Source organism: Molossus molossus, unplaced genomic scaffold (assembly GCF_014108415.1).
Source record: "Molossus molossus isolate mMolMol1 unplaced genomic scaffold, mMolMol1.p scaffold_m16_p_9, whole genome shotgun sequence".
Classification (NCBI taxonomy): domain Eukaryota; kingdom Metazoa; phylum Chordata; class Mammalia; order Chiroptera; family Molossidae; genus Molossus; species Molossus molossus.
Window position 1 is genome coordinate 26,850,910 of NW_023425403.1, and position 21,330 is coordinate 26,872,239.

The 21,330-nt window shown below is 47.4% G+C and overlaps 1 protein-coding gene across 3 annotated transcripts in view; it reads right to left on the reverse strand.

The window, feature by feature from the left end:
* Nucleotides 1-20,933, reverse strand: part of FGFR1 (fibroblast growth factor receptor 1) — a 48,507-nt gene extending 27,574 nt beyond the window's left edge. For all 3 annotated transcript variants that reach the window (XM_036250140.1, XM_036250139.1, XM_036250138.1), the window contains exons 1-2: nt 20,837-20,933; nt 11,462-11,640 (exon numbers count right to left, since the gene is read on the reverse strand). In XM_036250140.1, coding sequence (XP_036106033.1) covers nt 11,462-11,552 — 91 coding nt within the window. In that variant the 5' untranslated portion in view covers nt 11,553-11,640; nt 20,837-20,933. The remainder of the gene's footprint in view (nt 1-11,461; nt 11,641-20,836) is intronic.
* Between the last annotated feature and the right edge of the window lie 397 nt (nt 20,934-21,330).

The following is a 21,330-nucleotide window of genomic DNA, read 5'->3' on the forward strand; positions in this document are numbered from 1 at the left end:
AACTGGAAGAACGCTGGGAGCCCAGTTATTCTAGAAGGATTTATTTTACTGAGAACTGGCAAGGCAAATAAATTTTCAAAATGAATTTGGAGTCTGAGGGTAGTGAAGGGCAGACATAAAATAAATGCAGCTTCCAAATGTGCCCTTCACGCGTTGGTGGTATAGTGGTGAGCAGAGCTGCCTTCCAAATGTACCCTTCAGGCAGCCACACAGCCTCGACTGCTCAAATAACACTGATACAAGTATTGAATGCTGAAGGGAGAACCTCATTCAGTAGTTAGTCAAGGAACCTGACTCTTCTAAGGTTCAAAAGCTAATTCCTAAAATCTAAGGAAAATAAACCTTAATTCCAAATGTAAACTCTGAAGTTTGACAATAAATGAGCAGAGATTTCTGATGCAATTGGACTCCTTCTAACCATCTGGAGAGCTGGTCAGCATTCCAAAGGCTGTGATAATTGACTTAAAGCCCCAGGAAGAGGTTGCCTACCTTCCGAGGAAAGTTTGAGACCACCTTCCCCCCTCCTCAATGCTCCCAGGCAAACGGACTCACCTCCCTTCCACCTTTCCCGTCTCTTTCCCTATTATTGTATCTCTCTTCCTAGACTCTCAGACATTCCCCCTTCCTCACCTTGTCCCTCCCAGCACAGGAGTTCAGAGCTGAAGGCACTGATATCAGATAGGCCAAGTCTGGACTCCCACTCCACCACTAACTTATTGTTTAACCTCAGCAAGTTTTTGTTTGAGAACCCTCTCTGAGTCAGTTTCCTAAACTGTTAAATGGAAACAACACCTACCTTATAGATGGTTTTTTTTTGGGGGGGGGGGATTGATATCAGAGATCCTCAAAGTGTGATCCCTAGATGGGCAGTATATGCATCCTCTAGGAACTTGTTAAAACCATCAAGCTTGGGGTCCTGCTTCAGAATCAAGAGTTCTGGGAAGGAACGAGGCAGTGGGTTTTAACAATCTGCCTGGTGAGATCCATGCAGTGAAAATCTGAGAATCATTGCATTAGATGACACAAGAGCTCAATATGTGATAACAATAACTGGTTATCACCTATTTTCCTTATCTTCCTGTTGAATAGGATTTTATTCCTACCCCCTCCTTTTTATTTTATTTAAATAGCAATTAAATTTAATTAATTACTTTTTATCCTCACCCAAGGATAGTTTTCCATTGATTTTTAGACAGATGGGAAGGAGGGAGAGAGGGAGAGAGAGAAAAACATTGATGTGAGACAGATACATTGATTGGCTGCCTCCTGCATAACCCTGATGGGGGCCAAGGATCAAACCTGCAGCCGAGGTATGTGCCCTTGACTGAAATTGAACTCGTGACTCTTTGGTCCATGGGCCAATGCTCTAACAGCTGAGCCAAACCAGCCAGGGCCTATCTTCTCCTTTTTAAAACAAGAAAGTTTAATACCTTTTAAAAAAGAAAATGAATTATCACTTAGCCATGTGTTCATGCATGAATTCATTTATTCAGAAAGTATTAATATGTATCACACAATAAATTATTCTAAGGTGCTGAAGTGAACAAAGGATACAACCAGAACTCTTCCTTCATGGCTTATGTGTACACACACACACACACACACACCATCAGAACCCATAAATGATGGTCAATTTGTACTTTCACTTAAGGGAAGTCTCTCTCCTGTGTTTTCAGATGTTCTTATAACCTAGGTTTATATCCTTATTTGATGTAGTCTTTGGATGACACTTCTTAAATGAGTCACTTGGGCTGGGCATAGCCCATGGTGAGGCTGGGGTAGGGTGACATTTGTTCTGGGACTCCCATTCAAGAGGGGCCTCTCCAAGACTCTTGATGTTCTTCCCCCAAACGCTTACACAGATAGTTACAGAACTGGAAGAAGACATTTACCGAACAACTTCCAATAAACCTGTGTTTTATTTCTGGGGCACACTTCAGATAATATACCACAAATTAATATGTATTTTTTTAAAAATTGTTTTCATTGATTTTTCAGAGAGAGAGGAAGGGAGAGAGAGAGAGAAGCATCGATCAGCTGCCTCTTGCATGCCCCCTACTGGGGATCGAGCCTGAAACCTGGGCATGAGCCCTGACAGGGAATCGTGCCGGGACCTCTCAGTCCATGGGACGAGCTCAATCCACTGAGCCACACCGGCTGGACAATATGTATTTTTTAAATCCTGTAATTATTCTGTGACTAGCCCAATTACATTGTAATATATATTTTTAAAAACATTAGTTTGTTCAATGTAAGCACTAAGAAAAACAAAGTTTCAGGACCCTGAGTAATCCCCCCCCCTTTTCTGCATTTCTTTTTGTTTCAAATATATATATACTGGTAATCTCAAAACAATGCTAATGGTGCACCCTCTCTGAACCTCCATCCATCAGATATCGTGGGATCACAGTCCTTTTAGAAGCAATCCAGGTGGTTTGTGTGTCCCAGCAATCCCACTACATTCTAGAATAAGTGTGACCTGCCAAGAACACTCAGGTGTACCAACTGACATTTTGGGGACCTCTGATCCTAGATCTTCTTCATGTAGGAGGTCTTGGCTACAGTGGAAGTGGCAGCCTCAATAGGTTTTTTTTTTTATTGTTGATTATTCTAGGCTAAAAACCACTTTTCATTACGGCAGCTCACAGACCTATGACGAATGCATCACTTTGAAGTAAAGAGCAGAACATCACACAAGGAATGGCACAAGGCAAGCACCTCCCGCAGCCCTTACCCCAATCACACACACGTACATACCACCCCAGAAAGGGAGGTAAAGCCTGGTTCCTGTGAGAGAAAGGGGACTGACCTAGCAAATCTGTGGGAAAACCCAGTCTGATGCAGAGTTACAGTATATTGGGCTGGGAAAAACCACTGGAATCAGACCAACATGAGTCTGAATCTTAGTTCTACCTTCTCACCAACTATATTACCTTAAACAAGTTACTTAACTCCTTGAACTTCCGTGTCCTCTTCCTATGATGGGAATAAACCCATGGCTATAGGATCAGTGTAAAGATATAAAAATGTGCCCTGGCCAGTTTGGCTCAGCAGTTAGAGTGCTGACCTATGGACCAAACAGTCACGGATTTGATTCCCAGTCAAGGGCACATACCTGTGTTGTAGGTTCAATCCCCAATTTGTGCTGGAGGCAACCAATCGATGTATCTCTCTCACACTGATGTCTGTCTGTCTGTCTTTCTCCCTCCCTTCCACCCTATCAAAAAATCAATGGAAAAATATCCTCAGGTGAGGATTAATAACAACAACAACAAAAAAGATAAAAATGTAGCCCAGTTGCCTGGCCGGTGGGCCAGTGTGGCTCAGTGGTTGAGTGTCGACCCATGCACCAAGAGGTCACAGATTCAATTCCCGGTCAGGGCACATGCCCAGGTTATGGGCCAAATGCCCAGTGGGGGGCATGCAGGAGATGGCTAGTTGATGTTATTGCTCATTGATGTTTCTATCTCTCTTTCCCTCTCCCTTCTTCTCTCTCTAAAATCAATAAAAAGAAAAAATAATTTTAAAAGATGCAATAAATAGTATTTATTAATTATTATTGTAAAAGATATTTACTGGTATAATCTTTCTAGGGCAATTTGGCACTATGTAATCAACAGTTTCAGAATGTAAGTATCCTTGGATACATGAACAACTTTTATTTGTAAGTCTGTTCACTTAAGTGCAAATATTGAAAATAACCTAAACACCCAGCAGTAGAGGACTGGGTAAGTAAATAAACTTTGCACACTCATACAATGGAATATTATGTGATTATTAGGCATGATGAAAAAATTTTCTCTGCAATAAACACATGCTTAAGTTACAAACAAGTATATACCATATAAGTCCCATTTTTGAAAAGGTATGTTTGTATAAATGCAAGAAAAATAGTCTAAAAGAATATTCACAGCAGTGATTATTTTTGGATGATGGGAATATAAATTTTTCTTTACAAATATATATTTTCTAAATTTTCTCCGATGAACCTAGATTATATATCAAAATGTCCATGTTTTAAAAGAGCAATAAAAATATTCTTTCTGATTGCTCTAGTGGAGAAAACAGCTACATGTTAAAAACTACATACAATGTAAGACAGAGTAAAGAAAAGTAGTAGACTGAAAAGTTAAACATAAAGGGAAAAAAAGGAATGATTAATTGGAGACAAAAGAAGGCTTCAAGAAGGAGATGGCGTAAAGCTAAACCCAAGTTAAACCTTAAGCTAAGAGTAGAAATTACCAAAAAAAAGTGCAAGGATAGGGATGGTCGTTTCTGGCAAGGGACCAGGATAAATAATGGTTAGGTAGGAATGTACATGTTACATTCAAAAGGAAGAGTTTGGTTTGGTCCGGTTGGAGGGGGTGGGGAGAGAAAGAGAGAGAGAACAGGGAGGGAGGGAAAATCAGTGAATGAATGGTGAAAGGACCATTAACCAGGGGCTAGGTTTTGATCCTGGAGAAAACCGAGGAAAGGCTGAGCTCTAAATTCAACTCTCTTTGTTGATTAAGAATGGAAACTTCAGTGTTGCTGGTTTTTAACCTCTTTCCCTTGTCCAGGCTCATAACCACAGAAGCCCGCTCTTTGCCGAACTCCTTGACCCTCTCACCCACTTGAGGCTCAATGCGCCTACACATCCAGGGCCTGGGAAACATAGTCGCATTCACTCAAATGGCAGGGTCTGCTGCCCCAACATTCACCTCCTTTTACACAGCCCATCCCAGGAGGCTGGGCCACACCACAACATGTGGGATGAGGAAGGAGCATTGAGTTCCAAGCTCTGTCCGAGCCAATCTTTCTTTGTGCCTGGGATTTCACTGGACAGACCCTTCACCTCAGCATACCCCAGTGTGCAGGGCACAAACCCTTTATTTCTTCTTCTTATTTTTAAATCCTCACCGGAAGATATGTTTTTATTGATTTTAGAGAAAGGGGAAGGGAGAGGGACAGAAACATCAATGTGAGAGAGAAACATTGATCGGTTGTGTCCTGTATGCTCCCTGAACGTGGATCGAACCCACACCCTGGGTTTGTGCCCTGAAAAGGAATCGAACCCGCCACCTGCAGGTACAACTGAGCCACACCAGTGAGGGCAAGGCACAAACCCTTTAAATGAAGGCATTGGGCACCTCATTTGGCCAGCGGAAAGGTAAGAGTCTGCATGAACCAACCAAGACACAGGAGAGGGGAACTCTAAGGGCAGGAGCTCAATGTCTTGGTGCCACATTATGGCATCACTAAGAGGCAACAAACCTATCTTGGGAGGCTTCAGGGAACTGCCCCTCTACTTGGCAGCTGGAAGTCAAAGCAACTCTTCCCCCCAAGTTCAGGAGCAGCCTAAGGCTTCTCCTAAGAGGACAGTTTGGGAATTACTCCAGGCCCTCAGGAGCCCAGGTAGAGCAGTTAACTTTCCCCTCCATCACTTGGGGCCTGGCATGGGGCACAGGTAGGCAGAGGGAAGGGAATGTTTGCAACAAGTCTCCAGAATGAACAGGGAGGCCTGGGCAGCTAGACCGCGGAGACCAGGATCACTAGAGCAGCTGGACTTTTCCCAGTCAGCAGGGAACAGTTGTCTCACTTCCAGGCTTTGGGGAGGAAGGAAGAGGCAAAGGTGGTGTCCACTGGGTGAGCTGGAGCCCCCAGTGGCCCCGGAGGAACGAGGCACTGTAAAAACAGGGCGCAGCTGCTGGTCAGGCTCTCTGACCCTGGACCTCGCCCTCCCCGATAATGACTCCCCAGGAGTCACTTCTCCCAAGGCCATCCGTCAGCGCCCCAGACACAAGCCATCACTCACTGCTTCTGCCGGACCAAGGAGCAAGCACCCTGGCTGGGCCCTGCTGACCCATCTCTGTGCTGGGGCCACACCAAAAGGAGGAAACTCTCTCTGGTTCCTGCCACCCCAGACTTCAGGTAGTCACAGAAGCCGGGTGACAGAATCCTGGCCGATTCTTTGTTTGAACTCCCTCTCCTCCCCCACCAACGGCAAGGGCTCTGGACAGCCATTTGTTCTTCCCTGAGAAATTCCTCCTCCCAGACTTTGGGGAGCTGGCTGGCAAAGCCAGAGTGGAAAATCAGTGGAGCTAATGGTGTAGCAATGCAGAAGCCAGAGCCAAGAACACAGCTCTGGAGTGGCTTTGCTGCACTTGCCCGGCCTGGTCAAACACTCCTCCCTCACATTCTCTCACATGCTGAGCCTGGCCTCCCTACCCCCACTCTGCTCAGCTCAGCAAAACACTCGCAAACACATCCTTTCAAAAGCACTCTGGCCACCCCTCTCTGGGGACAAGGGTGTGGGACAGAACAGATCCTGGGGAAACCTGGTGGCTCAGCACCCTGCAGATTTCTCCAGTCCTGAATCCACCATCCTTGTTCACAAGTGGGTCAGCCAACACCACCTTTTGCTCCAGGTAATTCCACTTGTCCTTTGGCAGATGATGAAGAAACGCCTCTTATACATCCAGTGTGAATCAGACGTACTGTAAACAGGTTCTTTTCACAAGAAAAAAATAATGTTGGGTGGGGCAGGGTGGAGAAGCGTTCCTGCAAGTGTCCCAGGGCAGCCACTGGACAGTGGTCCTTGGGCCACACCAATGGGCTGCAGCCAGCGGGATCACAGCCTGTCCTAGGCTGGTAGAGTGGGATACCCGCTCGCACCTACTTGAGAACAGGCTGAAATGCATATCCCTTTGGGCCAAAGGCAGCAGTGGGACCCCTGGGGCGGGGGTTGCCTGGGGTGGCCAGGGCCCTAAACTTGAGGCTGGGGCAATGTCTCTGGCACCACTTGCAGCCTCTCCCCCATGGTCGCAGGTTTCTGTGAACACAAAGACAAAGCCTCGCTTTGTAGCACACGGCATCCAGGGGGCTTGCAGCCAGAAATGGAAACTGCGGCTTTTCCATTAAGTGTAACCTCTCCCCCTTCAACCGGCCACCAGACTCCCTCAAATGTGGAGAGGTGGGAGGAGCTGTAAAACCCCTGCCCATTAAATTGCTTATTAGTTGCAGATTTCCAAGCATGTAGGCAAGTATTTTGAGACTGCATGTCTCCTACTGTCCCCTCAACCACAGTTTGGGGTATTTAACCACGTTGTGCTGAAAAAAGGGCAGGACCCCCACTTCCAAGTGTGAGAAAACGGTTTCCTTGCTTTTCCCCAAGTCTTACTCTAAAAAAAAGAAAAATACACAGACATAACCCTCCTCAAGCTCAAACTGTCTTTCAAGTTGGTGCTTATCTTTTTAAAGGGCATTCTACCCATGACCCAGCTTCAGTCTATCCACACAACACCCCCTCCCTCAAAGCCTGACCTGAAACAAGCTGAGCTCTTTAAGTTCCTAAACTAGAGAAGGGAAAGGAGAGAGGGAGGGAGGCTGGTTTTCCTGGAACCCTTATTAAATCAACTTTCCAAAGACAGCCAGAAACTCCAGGCCCTCCCCACTCCCTCAGGAGCATTTGCAGACTGGGGGAGGGGTTCCCAACACGCGCGCATGGGGCGCGCGCGCGCACACACACACTCACTCACTCACTCATTCACAGCAAAGCCTTTCTACAGGGGAAAAGCTCTCAGTGTGAGCAGGGTTTTGGATAGTTTGCTTTAAAGTTTTGCACAAACTTTTTATACACAGATTATACTCTTTTCTGAGGACAACAGCAGCATTATTATTTAACAATCAGAAGGGCCAAGGCCACATACCAATACTTTACGTTAATTTGTGAGACACCATCTAGTTTACAAAGCATGGAGAAAGACTGTCCCTTGTGACTTCAGGGCAGTTCTCTGAAGGCCGAGGGGCACGTGCTCTGCTATCACAAAGCTCAGGAAGGACAAGTTACATGAAAGGGCCGCGCCGAGAGAGGGACTGGACTTACGCAACCAAACAGGGACCTGTTCTCCGAGTCCAGTGGATTTCCACTTTTGTGTCCTCAGGCATTCCAAGTCCACCCATGAAACAAGCCCCCCACCATGTGCTGTCCTCTGTAGGGTCCCAGGAAACGGTACCCACAACGGCCATTTATTGCTTATTGACTCTGTACTAGGCACTGTTCTAGGAGCTTTGTATACGATCTCATTTAATATTGACTATGATGTCAGGAACAGATGTTCATTATCAGTGTAAGTTATACAGGCGCAAAGAAGAACTTTCCCAAGAGCCGATGGTCAGGAAGAACAGCCACAATACAAACCAAGGCAGTTCAGAGAAAACGTATGCCCACACAAAGACTCATACACAAAAGTTCACAGCAGTTTTAGTAATAGTAGCCCAAACTGTTAACAACCTAAAAGGCCAGCAACAGGTGGATGAATACACATTCACCATATAATTCTATTCTATGAAATTGTAGACTAGGCAAAGGTAACCTGTAACGACAGAAAGTGGATCAGTGGTTGCCTGGGGTCCCTACTGCAAAGAGGCCTGATGGAAGTTTTGAGGGCGATGAAAATGTTCCATATCTTGATGGGGCTGGTAGTTACATTTATCAAAACACATCAAATTCCACAGTTAAAATGGTCTATTTTACAGAATGTAAATTATACCTCAATTAAGTTGATTTTTTAAAAAATGGCAGCCTGACTTCAGTCTTTACTGCTCGCTGCATAGCCTCCTAATGCCCTCTCCACCTCTCCTATTCCCTCCTTCTTGTTCATGGGACCTGTACTTTGTCCTCATCAGGACCTTCAGCACCCAGGCTCCATCCTCCACCACTGCCCCGAATTCCTTTCCCTGTTTGGACCTACAGCCAGCAGCTTCAATACCCCCACCACCACCTCTACCACCACCACCACCCCTAAAATGCCAATGCCTGTACCCTCAGACATCCCCTTCCTGTTTGTAAGTCCCCAGGCCTGAGAGACATACTGGTCACTTTTCCTACCCTCCATTTTTGGGCTGCATGAGAGTTCTGTTTTTGTTTTTGTTTTTAAAGTACTTCAGGGTCCGTTGTAAATTCTTATTCTCAAAACTCACCCATGCCTTTGGACTCTCTTATCACAAATCTCTACTCCTCGCAACCCTCCCATCCTAACTTACTGCCCTCCTCTCATCTTGTCTGTGTCTCTGGTCACCCGAAGCTGACATCAACCTACTTAAACCCACCCACAGATTCCATCTCTATAGTGTCACCACTGTTTGCTCCTTCCTTTACAACTTCAGGGCCTCCTCCCTAGTTCATACCCTTACTTCCTTTAGCTAGACATTAAAAATAGATGTCTAACTCTTTCTGGAGACAGTCGTGGTGGCAGCTACTGACATTTTACATATAAGTGCTTTGTTTGGATTAGCTCACTTAATCCCTTTCTGTTGTCCCCATTTTAAAGATGAGCAAACTGCCCTGGCCGAGTAGCTCTGTTGGTTAGAGCATTGTCCTGAAACCCCAAGGCTATGGGTTCGATCCCCAGTCAGGGCACATACAAGAATCAACCAATGCATGCATAAATAAGTGGAACAACCAATCAATGTTTCTCTGTTTAAAAATCAATAAAGTTTTTAAAAAGATGAGCAAACTAAGGTTTAGTGTGTTTGAATAATTTGTTAAAGCAAGTAACGCAGCTATTAAGTAGAGGAGAAGAATTTAAACAGGTCCGTCTTCTTCCTCCCATCCATCCAAATTCTGCTACCAGCCCTGGCCGGTTTGGCTCAGCAGTTAGAGCGTCGGCCTGCAGACCAGAGAGTCCCTGGTTCGGTTCCCGCTAGGGGCATGTACCTTGGTTGCAGTTTGTCCCCAGCCCCGGTTGGGGTTGTGTACGTGGCAACCAGTCAATGTGTCTCTCTCGTATCGATGTTTCTCTCTCTCTCTGTCTCTCTCTCTCTCTTCCCCCCTCCCCCTCCCGCTCTATCTAAAAGATAAATGCAAAAAAATAAAAAAATTTAAAAAATAAAACAAATTCTGCTACCATATTAATTTTCTAAAAGCTGAATCACATTGCTACTTGCTCAAAACTTTTCAAGATTCCCAGTATCTACCCACTTAAGTACAGTTTCCTTAGCCGGGCATTAGGCCTTCCATGTGCTCATAACGCAATCCAATTTTTCTGAGTATTACTTCCCTTAACTACCTAACCACTCACCAGGTAAATCGTTCTCTGTATACTTTATACTTCCTGCTTCAGTACCTTCACTCATGCTGTTCTACTTAGAATGTCCTTCAGGTCCCCCTTTCAAACCCCTACTCATCCTTTTGAACCCATCTTAGATGCTCTCTGCTCCCCTTGTCCTCTGCATGTCCACTGAATTTTGTTGTAACTCCACTGTGTGCTTAAACATGGTCTACCTTGTATTCATGTAACTCTGTACGACAAGTACAGACAGTGAACTCCCTGTGGGCAGAGATGGTCTCTCCTGCTTTGGGTCTCTGGCATGTTCTAGCTCAGGTCTTGCCTTTAGTTCTGTTACTGAATGCAACATTAATCTGCCTGCTCCAGCTGGTGCACATTCTAGAAAGTCTCACACACTCTTCCCTCCTCCTTCCCCACCACTACAGCAGTGGACAAATATTCTCACTCATCATTTATCATTCAAATAGGTCCTGACAGCTGAGACTGACAGCCCTTTAAATACAGCCACCATGTCCTGGGCACACCTGAGCCTTTTACCCACTGCCTGCCAACCTTCTCTATTTATGTGATCAGCCACTGAATCACAAGCCACAAACTTTGGCAGCAGAAAAGCTCAAATATTAGCTCTTAAAGACCCTCGAAAGCTACCAGGTATGCTGTACCTGTAATCTTCATGATGTATTTTTACAACTCCATCAGCCATTGGGCAAGTCCTTCCTGTTACTAACATAATAAGCTCTCTGTATTTCAAACAAGCCATAGATCTCTCCCAGCTCCCATGCTGCATTATGCTCTCTGGTTCTCAATCTCTTCCAAATCTTCCCAGCATACATACCGAAAGAAACTGCTCAGCAGACCTCCAAACAGGGCCTGAGAGATGTGGTCAAGGAAGGCAAAATGACAAGCACACAGCCATGATTGCCAACACACAGAAGATGTGTCTTTGGAACAATTTTACAAGCCAGAGGTCTTTATCAAGCTCCCACATCCCTCAGTATCCCCTGTAGCCTGATGTTAAGCCCTAAACCCAAATTCATAGGCCATTCACTCTCCATTGCATCACCCAACTCCATCTCATTATTCATCTAGGTTAGGGAGTTGGCTTTTGGATCCCAATCAAAAGTTCTTTTTTCATAAGAGAAAAGCATCAACCCACCCAGAGCATGTTACCTCTGGCAACTGGATGTCACCAGCCTTCATGACCCAACCTCTCATGAAGTTGGTATGTTTATAATCAAACTCTAACCAGCCCAGGTATCTTGGGAGTCTCTCCTACAGGAAAAGAGCCCTTTGCTCCACCTGCGGTAGAACCCTCCCAGTCAACCACATCACCTCCAAACATGTCACCTCTGTCCCAGCTGGCCAGTTTCCGAGGGCCGGAAGTCCAGGCTGACCCTCTGCCAGTGTCTTACCTTGTTCAGGCAAGGTCGGGGCCGGCCTGGCGGTGCAGAGTGTGGCTGTGACCAGCACAGCCCAGAAGAGGAGGCACTTCCAGCTCCACATCCCAGTTCTGCAGTTAGAGGTTGGTGACAAGGCTCCACACCTCCATGGAGACTCTGCCTTGAGCTTGATCCTCCTTTTCAAGCTGACTCTGGGGAAAGAAAGGAATAAAACTTAGGATGGTCTGTCTGGAGGAGGACACGGGGCAAGGAGAAAAAGAAGGTAAAGCAGTCACATAGCCACCCTGTCCAGAAGGGTGCTTGAAGGAATAATTTACTCCTTAAAATACAGTGAAGAGAACTGTGGTCCTGCCCCAATGTTGAATTTGAGTTTATAGGCCTTACTTAGACAAAGGAGTGCTTTAATTCAGTTCCACAACTATTTATTAAGTGTGGGCTGTGACAAGCCTTACTGGGAAAATCGTCATGAGGTTCTGCAAGGCATAAGCGCCAAGATCGTTTGTGCTGGGAAAGCAAAAGGCTTTATGAAAATCCCAAATAGTTCTGCCACTTCCTGGGCAATGGCTTCACAGAGTGTGGTGGGACAGCAGGAGCCTTTAGTATGCGGATGACTTTAGTCTAAGACTTCATTCCCTCCCTGGCAAAACCAACAGTTTGGTGCGGGGTAAAGAGAGATGAAGAGCCTGGCTCAGTTGGTTGCGTGTCATCCTGTGTACTGACAGGTTGATGGTTTGATTCCTGGCCAGGGCACATACCTGGTGGGTTCCATCCCTGGTCAGGGCATGTATGGAAGTCAACCGATCGATGTTTCTCTCTTACATTGATGTTCCTCCCTCTCCCTCTCTTTTTCTCCCCCTTCCTCTCTCTAAGCATGTCCTTGGGTGAAGCTTAAAGAGAGAGAGAGAATGAAGAATCAAGCCAAGAACTAGGAAATGGGAGCCAAGGAAGATGCTGACCCCCTCTGAACCCATGCAACAAGGAAGCTGAATAAAAGTGATCTCCAGGGCCCTTTCTTTTTGTCTCAAGAACTGTATGCATCACAGGGATCTCAGGTTCTATCAGCTTCTTTTAGGCCAGGGAGAGAACACAACTCTCACCAACTCTTTAAAAAGAGCCCCAGAGGTGAGTCCAGTTTTCTTCCCAGATGCTGAAAGGTGACAGCTGAGGTCTGACAGAAGTGAATCCAGAAGTGGGGAAAAGAGGTTGTGCTGAAGAGTCAAAAGGCTCTTGCAAGGACTGACTCAAAGATGGCTCATGTCAGCCCCAATTAAAAGCACAGAATGCAGTCCTTTACCCTCCTCAGGTCTGGAGTGGTAAACCTTAAGACAATCCCCTAGGGTCTCGAGGAACAAGAGGTTGTTGCTGCTAAACACTTACCAAGTGATAAGACTTTCTGGGCACTGTTAGGGCTATGTTGGGGTGACCATCTCCATCTTCCAGGTGGCTTTTGTTCTAAATACTCCAGGGAACCATCCAAGTTATTCAGAGAATCCACTTCCCCGGAACATGCCCTAATGTGGTGCTTCAGCCCTGCCTCCTCTGAGCCAGACAGGGCCCCTGTGAGTGAGTCAGTCTCCGCTGGCAGAGACCCCCCTGGATTCTTGGCTCCGTTCACATGTGCTTGCCAGTGGGAGTACAAATACACTACCACTACCTCTCCAAAGGTTTTCCTAAAATTGTTTAATGATTTCAAATCAAAGGAGAGGTGAACATTTCTCTTTTACTTTTCTGAATTTAGGAAAGGAACTAGAAGAGAGACCAGAAAAAATGTTTGCTGAATACCCACTCCATGCCAAAAGCATGTACTAAGTAGAATCTGTAAGTGTAAAACTTCATATCTTCCTCATTATAAACTTATGGGGGGTAATTATTATCGCCCCCTCTTTTTTATATGTATTTTTTATTTATTGATTTGAGAGAGAGAAGAAGGGAGAGGGGGAGAGAGAGAGAGAAACATTGATGAGCGAGGACATCAACTGGCCGCCTCCTGCCTGCCCCCCCACTGGGGATTGGGCCCACAACCTGAGCATGTACCCTGACTGGGAACTGAACTGGCGACCTCTTGATGCATGGGCCGACACTCAACCACTGAGCCATACTAGCTGAGCTGTTACTCCCCTTTATGCCATGGAGAAACAGACTCAAAGAGGTTAAGAATTTTGCCCAAGGATTTGCAGCTGGTAAGCAACAGCACTGAAACTCTCAGCATCACCCATGTTTTCAGATGCTAGAGAACAAGGTGGGAGGAAGCAAATAAGAGGCTGGTCAAACCTGGCTCTACCTACTCCAAACTCATTTTCTCCAAAGGGCATCTCTGTGCTACAGAGAAACCAAGCAGATAAAGACAGATCTGAGGTAACTCTGGAAATGGGCGAGCCTCAATTCTCAATTCCATTGGTTGAAAAACCCTTGGAAGTAGTTCACAGATGTGCCATCTAGGACATAGGATGGGGCACAATCCCTGGCCTGGGATAGAAGTGATGCTTGCCAGAGGACACCCTAAACCACATTTCACATCTGATTACATCCCAAAGATACACCAAACTGATGCAGGCCTATTACCCCAAAAGATACACCCAACTAAGAACCTAAGTCCCCAGGAACCACCAGAGTAATGAATGGGTTTTTAGTGTCCAGTGGGAAAGGGTGGTATCATCTTGAGATGATTAAGCTTGTTTTCAAATGTAGCAGACAGATATCTTCCACCACCACTTGATCACTCTGTCCCCTGAAAAGCCTGCCCACCTCCTCACAGGTGTGGGTTGGCTGCAGACTGTCCTCTTTCAGCTGTGTGTTCAATGTATTCCAAACTAATTTGGCAGCTTCCCTGCAAAAGTCTCTTCTTCTGCTTTCCCTCTGGGCCTCAAATCCCACATCTATAAAACAAAGGATGTTAAGAAAACTCAGTCTCTGTCTGGCACCAACTCCCGGAATGAGAAGGTATATGGGCACACACACCATTGCAGAAAACACAGTGATACAAACCACTAATCCACACCCTGCCTGAGACCTTAGGGACTGACACCTCCTCCGTCACCTCACCTTCTTCTCATTCTACTAATTAATGAATTCTTAAAATCCCTTAGAAACGGTCTCCTTCTTTCATTGCTGGACAGATGTGACCTGTAGCCTCACAGGTGTACACAGCAGCTTCCTCAGAGACCCTGCAACTGGCTCCACCATCAGTCTCTCCCATATGTCAGGTCTCCTGGGACTGGCAGCCTGGGTGCAGAGGTTCTCACTAGGGAATGGGGGGCAGGGGGCACATACACATACATCTCAGTTTTCCCATTTTTTAGAGGGGCTAAAATATGGTGGTTATAAGGATCAAATGGGCAGCGTGGGTGAAAGTACCTGCTCTCTCCTAAGTACCAATTCAACGTAAAATGAGAGAGTGGCTGGTGAGAAAGCAGGGGCTAGGATATACGACCTTGCATTTCTCTTGAATTCTAAGAATAAAACTTCTATGACCGCCCTGGTCAGTGTGCTCAGTGGTTAGAGCACCGGCCTGTGGACCAATGAGCCTTGGGCTTGATTCTGGTCAAGGGCATGTAGGTCGGTTGGGGTTTGTCCCAGGCCCTGGTAGAGGTCGTGCAGGAGGCAACCAGTTAATGCGTTTCTCTTATGTCGATGTTTCTCTCTCCCAATCTACCTGAAAAAACAAACAAACATTCTATGACCATCAGATCTCCTTGTCCAAAAGTGATGTAAAACTAGCTTATCTTTTTAGTTGCTGTTCTCTGGAAAAAAACAAATTAATTCTTGCCCTTCCATTTATGACCCTGCCACCCTCAGAGAGTCACTAAACTTTTCTGAGCCTCAGTTTCCCACTTGTTGGAGGGGCTAAAATATTTGCCTTGACTACATCACAGGTTAAGAGGATCAAATGGGTAGCATGGGTAAAAGAGCCTGCTCTCTCCTCTTTAAAATCCTAATCAAATATAAGGAATTATAAACACTGCTTTGAGTCACACCTTGATAGCGCTCTCAGGATATTTCGTAATTGGCAGCAGCAGGACAAACTTCCTACCTTTACAAAGGTATTTCTCACTATCCATCTTCAAGCCCCATACTCTAGACCGGCGGCTCTCAACCTGAGGGTCCTGACCCCTTTGGGGGTCGAACGACCCTTTCACAGGGGTCGCCTAAGACATAACAGTAGCAAAATTACAGTTATGAAGTAGCAACAAAAATAATTTTATGGCTGGGGGTCACCACAACATGCGGAACCGTATGAAAGGGTCGCGGCATCAGGAAGGTTGAGAACCACTGCTCTAGACCCAGTTGTCCCATCCGACAGCCACCAGCCACCTGTGGCTATTGAGCAATTAAAACATGGCTAGTGAGAACTGAGGTGTACTAGAAATGAAAAGAACATAGCTTTTGAAAACTAAGTATAAAAAAGTAAAATATCTCAATGATTTTTTAATATTGTATATGGTCAAATTATAATATTTTGACTATATTGGGCTAAGTTAAATGTATTATCAAAAGCTAAACAAATTAATAAAAATTAATTCTGCCTGTTTCTTTTCACTTAATTTCTCACGTGGCTACTAGACAGTCTAAGATTATATGTGGCTTACGTTTTTCTTTCTTTTTTGGTTAACTTTCACTCAAGAATATTTTTTTCCATTGATTTTTAGAAAGTGGAAGGGAGGGAGGAAGAGAGAGAGAGAGAAACAACTGGTCGGTTGTCTCCCACTTGCACCCTGACCGAGGCTGGGGATTGAACCTGCAACCCCGGTCTGTGCCCTTGACTGGGAATGTAACCTGTGACTTTTTGGTGCTTGGGATAATGCTCTAACCACTAAGAAACACCAGCCAGGGCACTCATGTTTTATTTCTATGGGGCAGCACAGCACTAGGCAACCTCCGTACCTTGCCCAAGTATTTTTTTGCCTTTTCCTCCATCTCCAACGAGCCAAGCTTTCATATTCTGAGCCCCACTTCAAAAGCCACAGTCTTTCTTGGGCCTTCCAGCCGAAGATCTCATCCCACTGAATTTCCACAACACCATGGGATCACAAGCTCCCAAAGACCAGGGTCTGTACCTGACTAGCCTTTGTTAATACCCTTAGCACCTAATATGTACACAGCAGATGCTGACACATTTATTAACTGGATGAATAAATGAATAAAAGAAAGAAAGGCTGATTGAAAAGAAGCTGATATAGACATTCTTGCAGAAATGAAGTCGAGAATGCCAGAGAAAAGCAACCGTCAAGTAGCCCTTGTTAGCCAGCCAAGCTCTATTTCAAAATATACCAACTAGGACATTTTGTAAACCTCTCAATTCCTCAGAATTGAAGAAGTAACACTACAGCATTAATTCCGTTAGACAGGAACAAGACTTACTTCTTAACAGAAATGGTCGCTTTTCCCCACTATTGAGAGTGGCAGAGCAAGTACTTACTAAACATCTGAGAAAAAGTTACGCAGCTCAGCTTACAGGAGTTTTAGTTGGTCCGAGGGAAACATTAATTTTAAAATGTTGAGTCCCTGTGAAAAAGCACCTAAATGTCCTTGGGAGTGAGGTATATACTAACTGCTCCACCATAATCTAGGAAACCTCGCTATTGAAGACAGGATGAGCTCGTGGACCACCACCACTATAGTCTTGGAGTTGTTCACCCAGGTGGGGGCTAGTTACTTGGGGACCAAACAGCTCCCATAGCTCCTTTAATTACAAGGGAGAGTAGTGGTAAGGAGAGGATTTCTGGTTTTTGTTTTTAATCCTCACCAGAGGATATTTTTCCATTTATCTTCAGATAGAGTGGGAGGGAGGGGGAGGAAGAGAGAAAAAAAAAATCAACACGAGAGAGACACATTGACTAGTTGCCTCCTGCAAGACCCCGACCAGGGCCAGGGACCAAACTGCAACTGAGGTATGTGCCAGGAATGGAACCCTCGACTCTCTGGTCCAAGGGCCGACATTCTAACTGCTAAGCCAAACCGGCCAGGGCAGGATTTCTGTTTAAGGTAGATGGAGCTTGGGGGGCAGGGGGGGCGGTATCCTAGCCGGAGTCTGGTATTTAATCCTCTCTGGGAGCCCCAGAATCTTCTCTAAAGCTCTACATCTGGACTCACCAGTCTCTGGTGCATTCAGACCTTTTACAAAGCTCTTGGGAAAACAAATGCAAGACAAATTTCCCAAGAGGAAATTAAACTCAAGTGATGTGAGGCCTCTTCAGAACAAGACGTATGAATCAATTCTCTCGACCACCTTTTCCTGCATCAGCAACAGGCTCCAACTTTCCTAGGAATCTTAACTAACAGCCATTTTGATGAAAGAGATTAAAAAATGGAGGCAAGAAAAAAGCGTTCAGAGGAGCTGGCTGTTAAAATCCCAAGCTCACAGGAGCAAATCGCCTGTTTTAGGAGTCTTGTTTCAGGTCAACAACATCCAAAACAAACAAAAACTATACAAATCAAAGCAAAAACCCATGGATTTTCCTTGGTCTCCATGGCCGGAGTCAGCCTACTCAATGCTCAACTCAATCTTCCTGCCCTCTGGAGTCCCCCAGGAAGAAATCCAGCCCAGGCTTCTTCTGGTGCCTGGAGGTATTTACTCTAATCCTCTCCCTCAGGAGGGGTGGACAATAGCACCTGGGAGGCTCCTTCTCTATTCCTGTGCTTTTTGCTTCCTTACTATTCTAAGGGAGCATAAGAGAACTTTCTACATCCTCCATGGCCAGAAGCCAAGATAAAGAAGCACCTAAGACTGTCTACTTGGGAAACAGTAGAAGTAGTGCCCCTTCTGGCCCAAATCCCATTTGTGAAAAATGCTTCCAAGATGGGCATTTCTACAAGCATGATAAAAATAGGCAGTGAAAGCACACATGTCCAAGTGGCTATCCATCTGGATGGCCCTCATTAAAAAGCTGACACTCAGCTATGACTAAGTAAATGCTACAGATATTTCAAGGAGCTGTTCACTGATAAGTATACAACCATCCCAGCTAGAGCCAGGCCCCAGCAGCCTCCTTGTCCCCAAACACCCCCTGCTCCTTAAGGGTCAGCAGCAGCCTGGAACTTCTCCCGAGTGTGGGGGGAAATATGTAAACAAGTCATTAGGTAAGCGGGCCACCAGGACAGCTTGGTCGGCAATGGCTCTCCCCCTCACCCTCAGTCAATGAAAGGAAGAGAGATGACCCAGGCTTGGGGGTAATTAGCCAGACCGAGGCACGTCCCACAGGACTCTGCTACTTAGCTTTTCAACAAGCCTCAGAGAGGAAACCGGGAGCCTGGGCCAACCGGGGAAAATGGCCACTTTCTGCTACACAGTCTCAAATCTAAGGTTCTACAATTTAGATGGTATTCCCAAAAAAGCGCTCCTCCGGAGGTGCAAAGGGCAGGGCACATCTGCGGAGGAAACAAGTCACCTTAATTACCATGTCTAGAGAAAGTGCGATTTCATTACAGCCTCCAAAACTACCGCCCAAAGGAGAAACCAGAGAAGTGTTTTCAATTTGAAAGAGACTGGAAAGGAGAGGGTGAGAGAGACCAACTCTCCCTACCCTCCCGCAACTTTGGACCACAAGGTGCTCAACTACCTCAAAGGACTTCACCAAAAAACCCTTAACAATCCAACCCCCGCTTTAAAAACTGTAGCCGTTATTTAAATAGTAAAATGTCCCACTCTAGTTTCCGGGGCTGCAGTCCAAATAACTCCTTTAAAACAAACAAGGAGCGCCTCTGGCAGCAACAGCTTCCCCCCAACGCCCCCAGCCGCTGCGCTCCGGGCTTGCTCCCAGGAGGGTGGAAAAGGGACGCGCGCGCGACGCCACCGCCGGGTGGCTGGAGACCAGACAGCGGGCTCCGGACAGGGTCAGATGCTCGCGCTGCCCCAGCTGTAACTGAAGGGCCAAGAAGCAATACTTCAGTTCTAGAAACTTCCGCCAGGGCCAGTTCAGGGTCAGACCCATAACCAAAGAGTCCATTTCCAGCAGATGAGCCGTTCGCAAGTGCCAACCCCTAAAACCTTGGCCCCATCTACGATGCCTCTTTTCCGCACAATCTAGAAAGCACCACTACCATCAATCAGATCCTAAATAACTTGGGATCCAGGTTAACTTTTTTCTCCCCAAATCCCAACAACGCCTTAAGAAATGTTAAAGAGGGAGGTGAAAAGGACAGCTTTAATTTGGAGGAGGTGGGGAGGGAGAAGGATGTTAATAACGTGGCTGCGGTGTGCTCATGTGGGGTGAAACAGAACCAGATGCGCCTGCTACATCTGGAAAATGGGGGGAAACCTGTTGGGGGAGAAAGACACCGCAGAAAGTTTTAAAAGGGCTAATAGCTTCTAGGCCCAGAAAGAAGTAGGCTTCACCCCCTCTCCCAAAGGTGTCTGGCTGCCTTCACAGGCAATATGTTCAATGAACTCGATCTACGACGTCAATAAATTCCTCCGCAAAAGAGGGTTCTACTAGCCCCTCTTCTCCCAACCCCAAACACGACGGGAGGGGGGCGGGCATAGGGGTCTGAGCCAGAGAAGCAACATGCATTGCTGCCGAGCGAATCGCATCGGACAAAACCCTCATCCCTTCCCCCACCTCCTAGAACCAGATAGGAACAGAACGTTCCCCTCCCCCAGACCCCAGCGTTGGGCTTAAACATCACCCGCTGGGCGCCCTCCCCTTACCCAAACTTCTGACCCTTTCGGAGATGGACTAAGTAGAAGATCAGCCCCTCTGGAAAAGGAATTCCTTTCTCGCCCCGCTAAAGCAGATTCAGCCATTTGGTGACGACATAGGAGTTAAAACCTATTCGGAGAGAAGCTAACTTAGCCCTCCACATCATTCTTTCTTCCAGCCCCTACACACCCACTCACCCCTAACCCCTACCCCAGACCTTTCAGAGGTGATAAAAGACTAAGAAATACCCCGGATTTTTTGCGTTCCATCCAGAGCTACCTGCTGCATTGGGGTGGATCCCCACGAGTGGACTAAAAAGAGACAGAGTGGAATGCAACACACACACCCCCACCTCACTGCCTACTCCCGCCCTCCTCCCCAGTCCTAGGACGTCGAGGGCCGCCGCCGCCTTCGTCCGGGCCGTCCGTCCCCGGACTTACCGGGGAGCCGCCGCCGCCGCCGCTGCCTCGCCAGTTACTCGGCGCGAGTTGGCGGAAAAGTTGGGCGGCAGGACCAGCGCGGGCAGGGGGCGCAGAAGGCAACGCGAGCGGAGAGAAGGGAGGGGAGACAAAATGGGGGCGCAGAGAGCTGGAGAGGGAGTCGGGAGGTGGAGGGGGGCGGGTAACCAGCGGAGGGAGGCGCCGGACCGACCCGGCTGCGGCAGGGGAAGCGCGCAGCCAGGAGGCTCCAGAGCCGGGGGCCGCTTTGGATGCCAAGCCCGCCCCGGATCTGGGGGCGCCGTGGCTCTTACCTCACTCGGCGCTGCGGTTCCGCCTCTGGAGAGTCCGCCGTGGCTTGTGCGGGCGGGCGAGCGCCCGCGTCCCCAGCTCCGGCCCGTCGCCCCCGGGCTCCTGACGGGGCCGCGAGAGCTCCGCGGCCGGCTCTCGAGTCCCGGTGGCGCTCGGCGCCCGGCGCCTCCAGCCCGGGCGGGAACAATGGAGCCGAAGCTGGTGCCCCGGAGGCGGGGCGGGGGGAGGGCTCCGTCCGCCGCCCGGGGTCTCCAGACCCTGTGGCCCCCCTCTCCAGACCCGGCGGCGGCGCCTCACGCTTCTTGCAGCCCGGGCTCCATCTCCGAGAGGGGGCCCCGGCGCCGCGGCGTGCCCGACTGCAGTACTGGTACCGTGCGCCCTGCGGGGCGCCCCTCGGACCAGAGAAAAGTCCTCAGTCTCCGCTGCTTTCCCGCTGCGGCGCGCGATCACGGCCGGGGAAGGCGAGGTCTCCGCAATGCGCTAAGCAGAGTCTCGG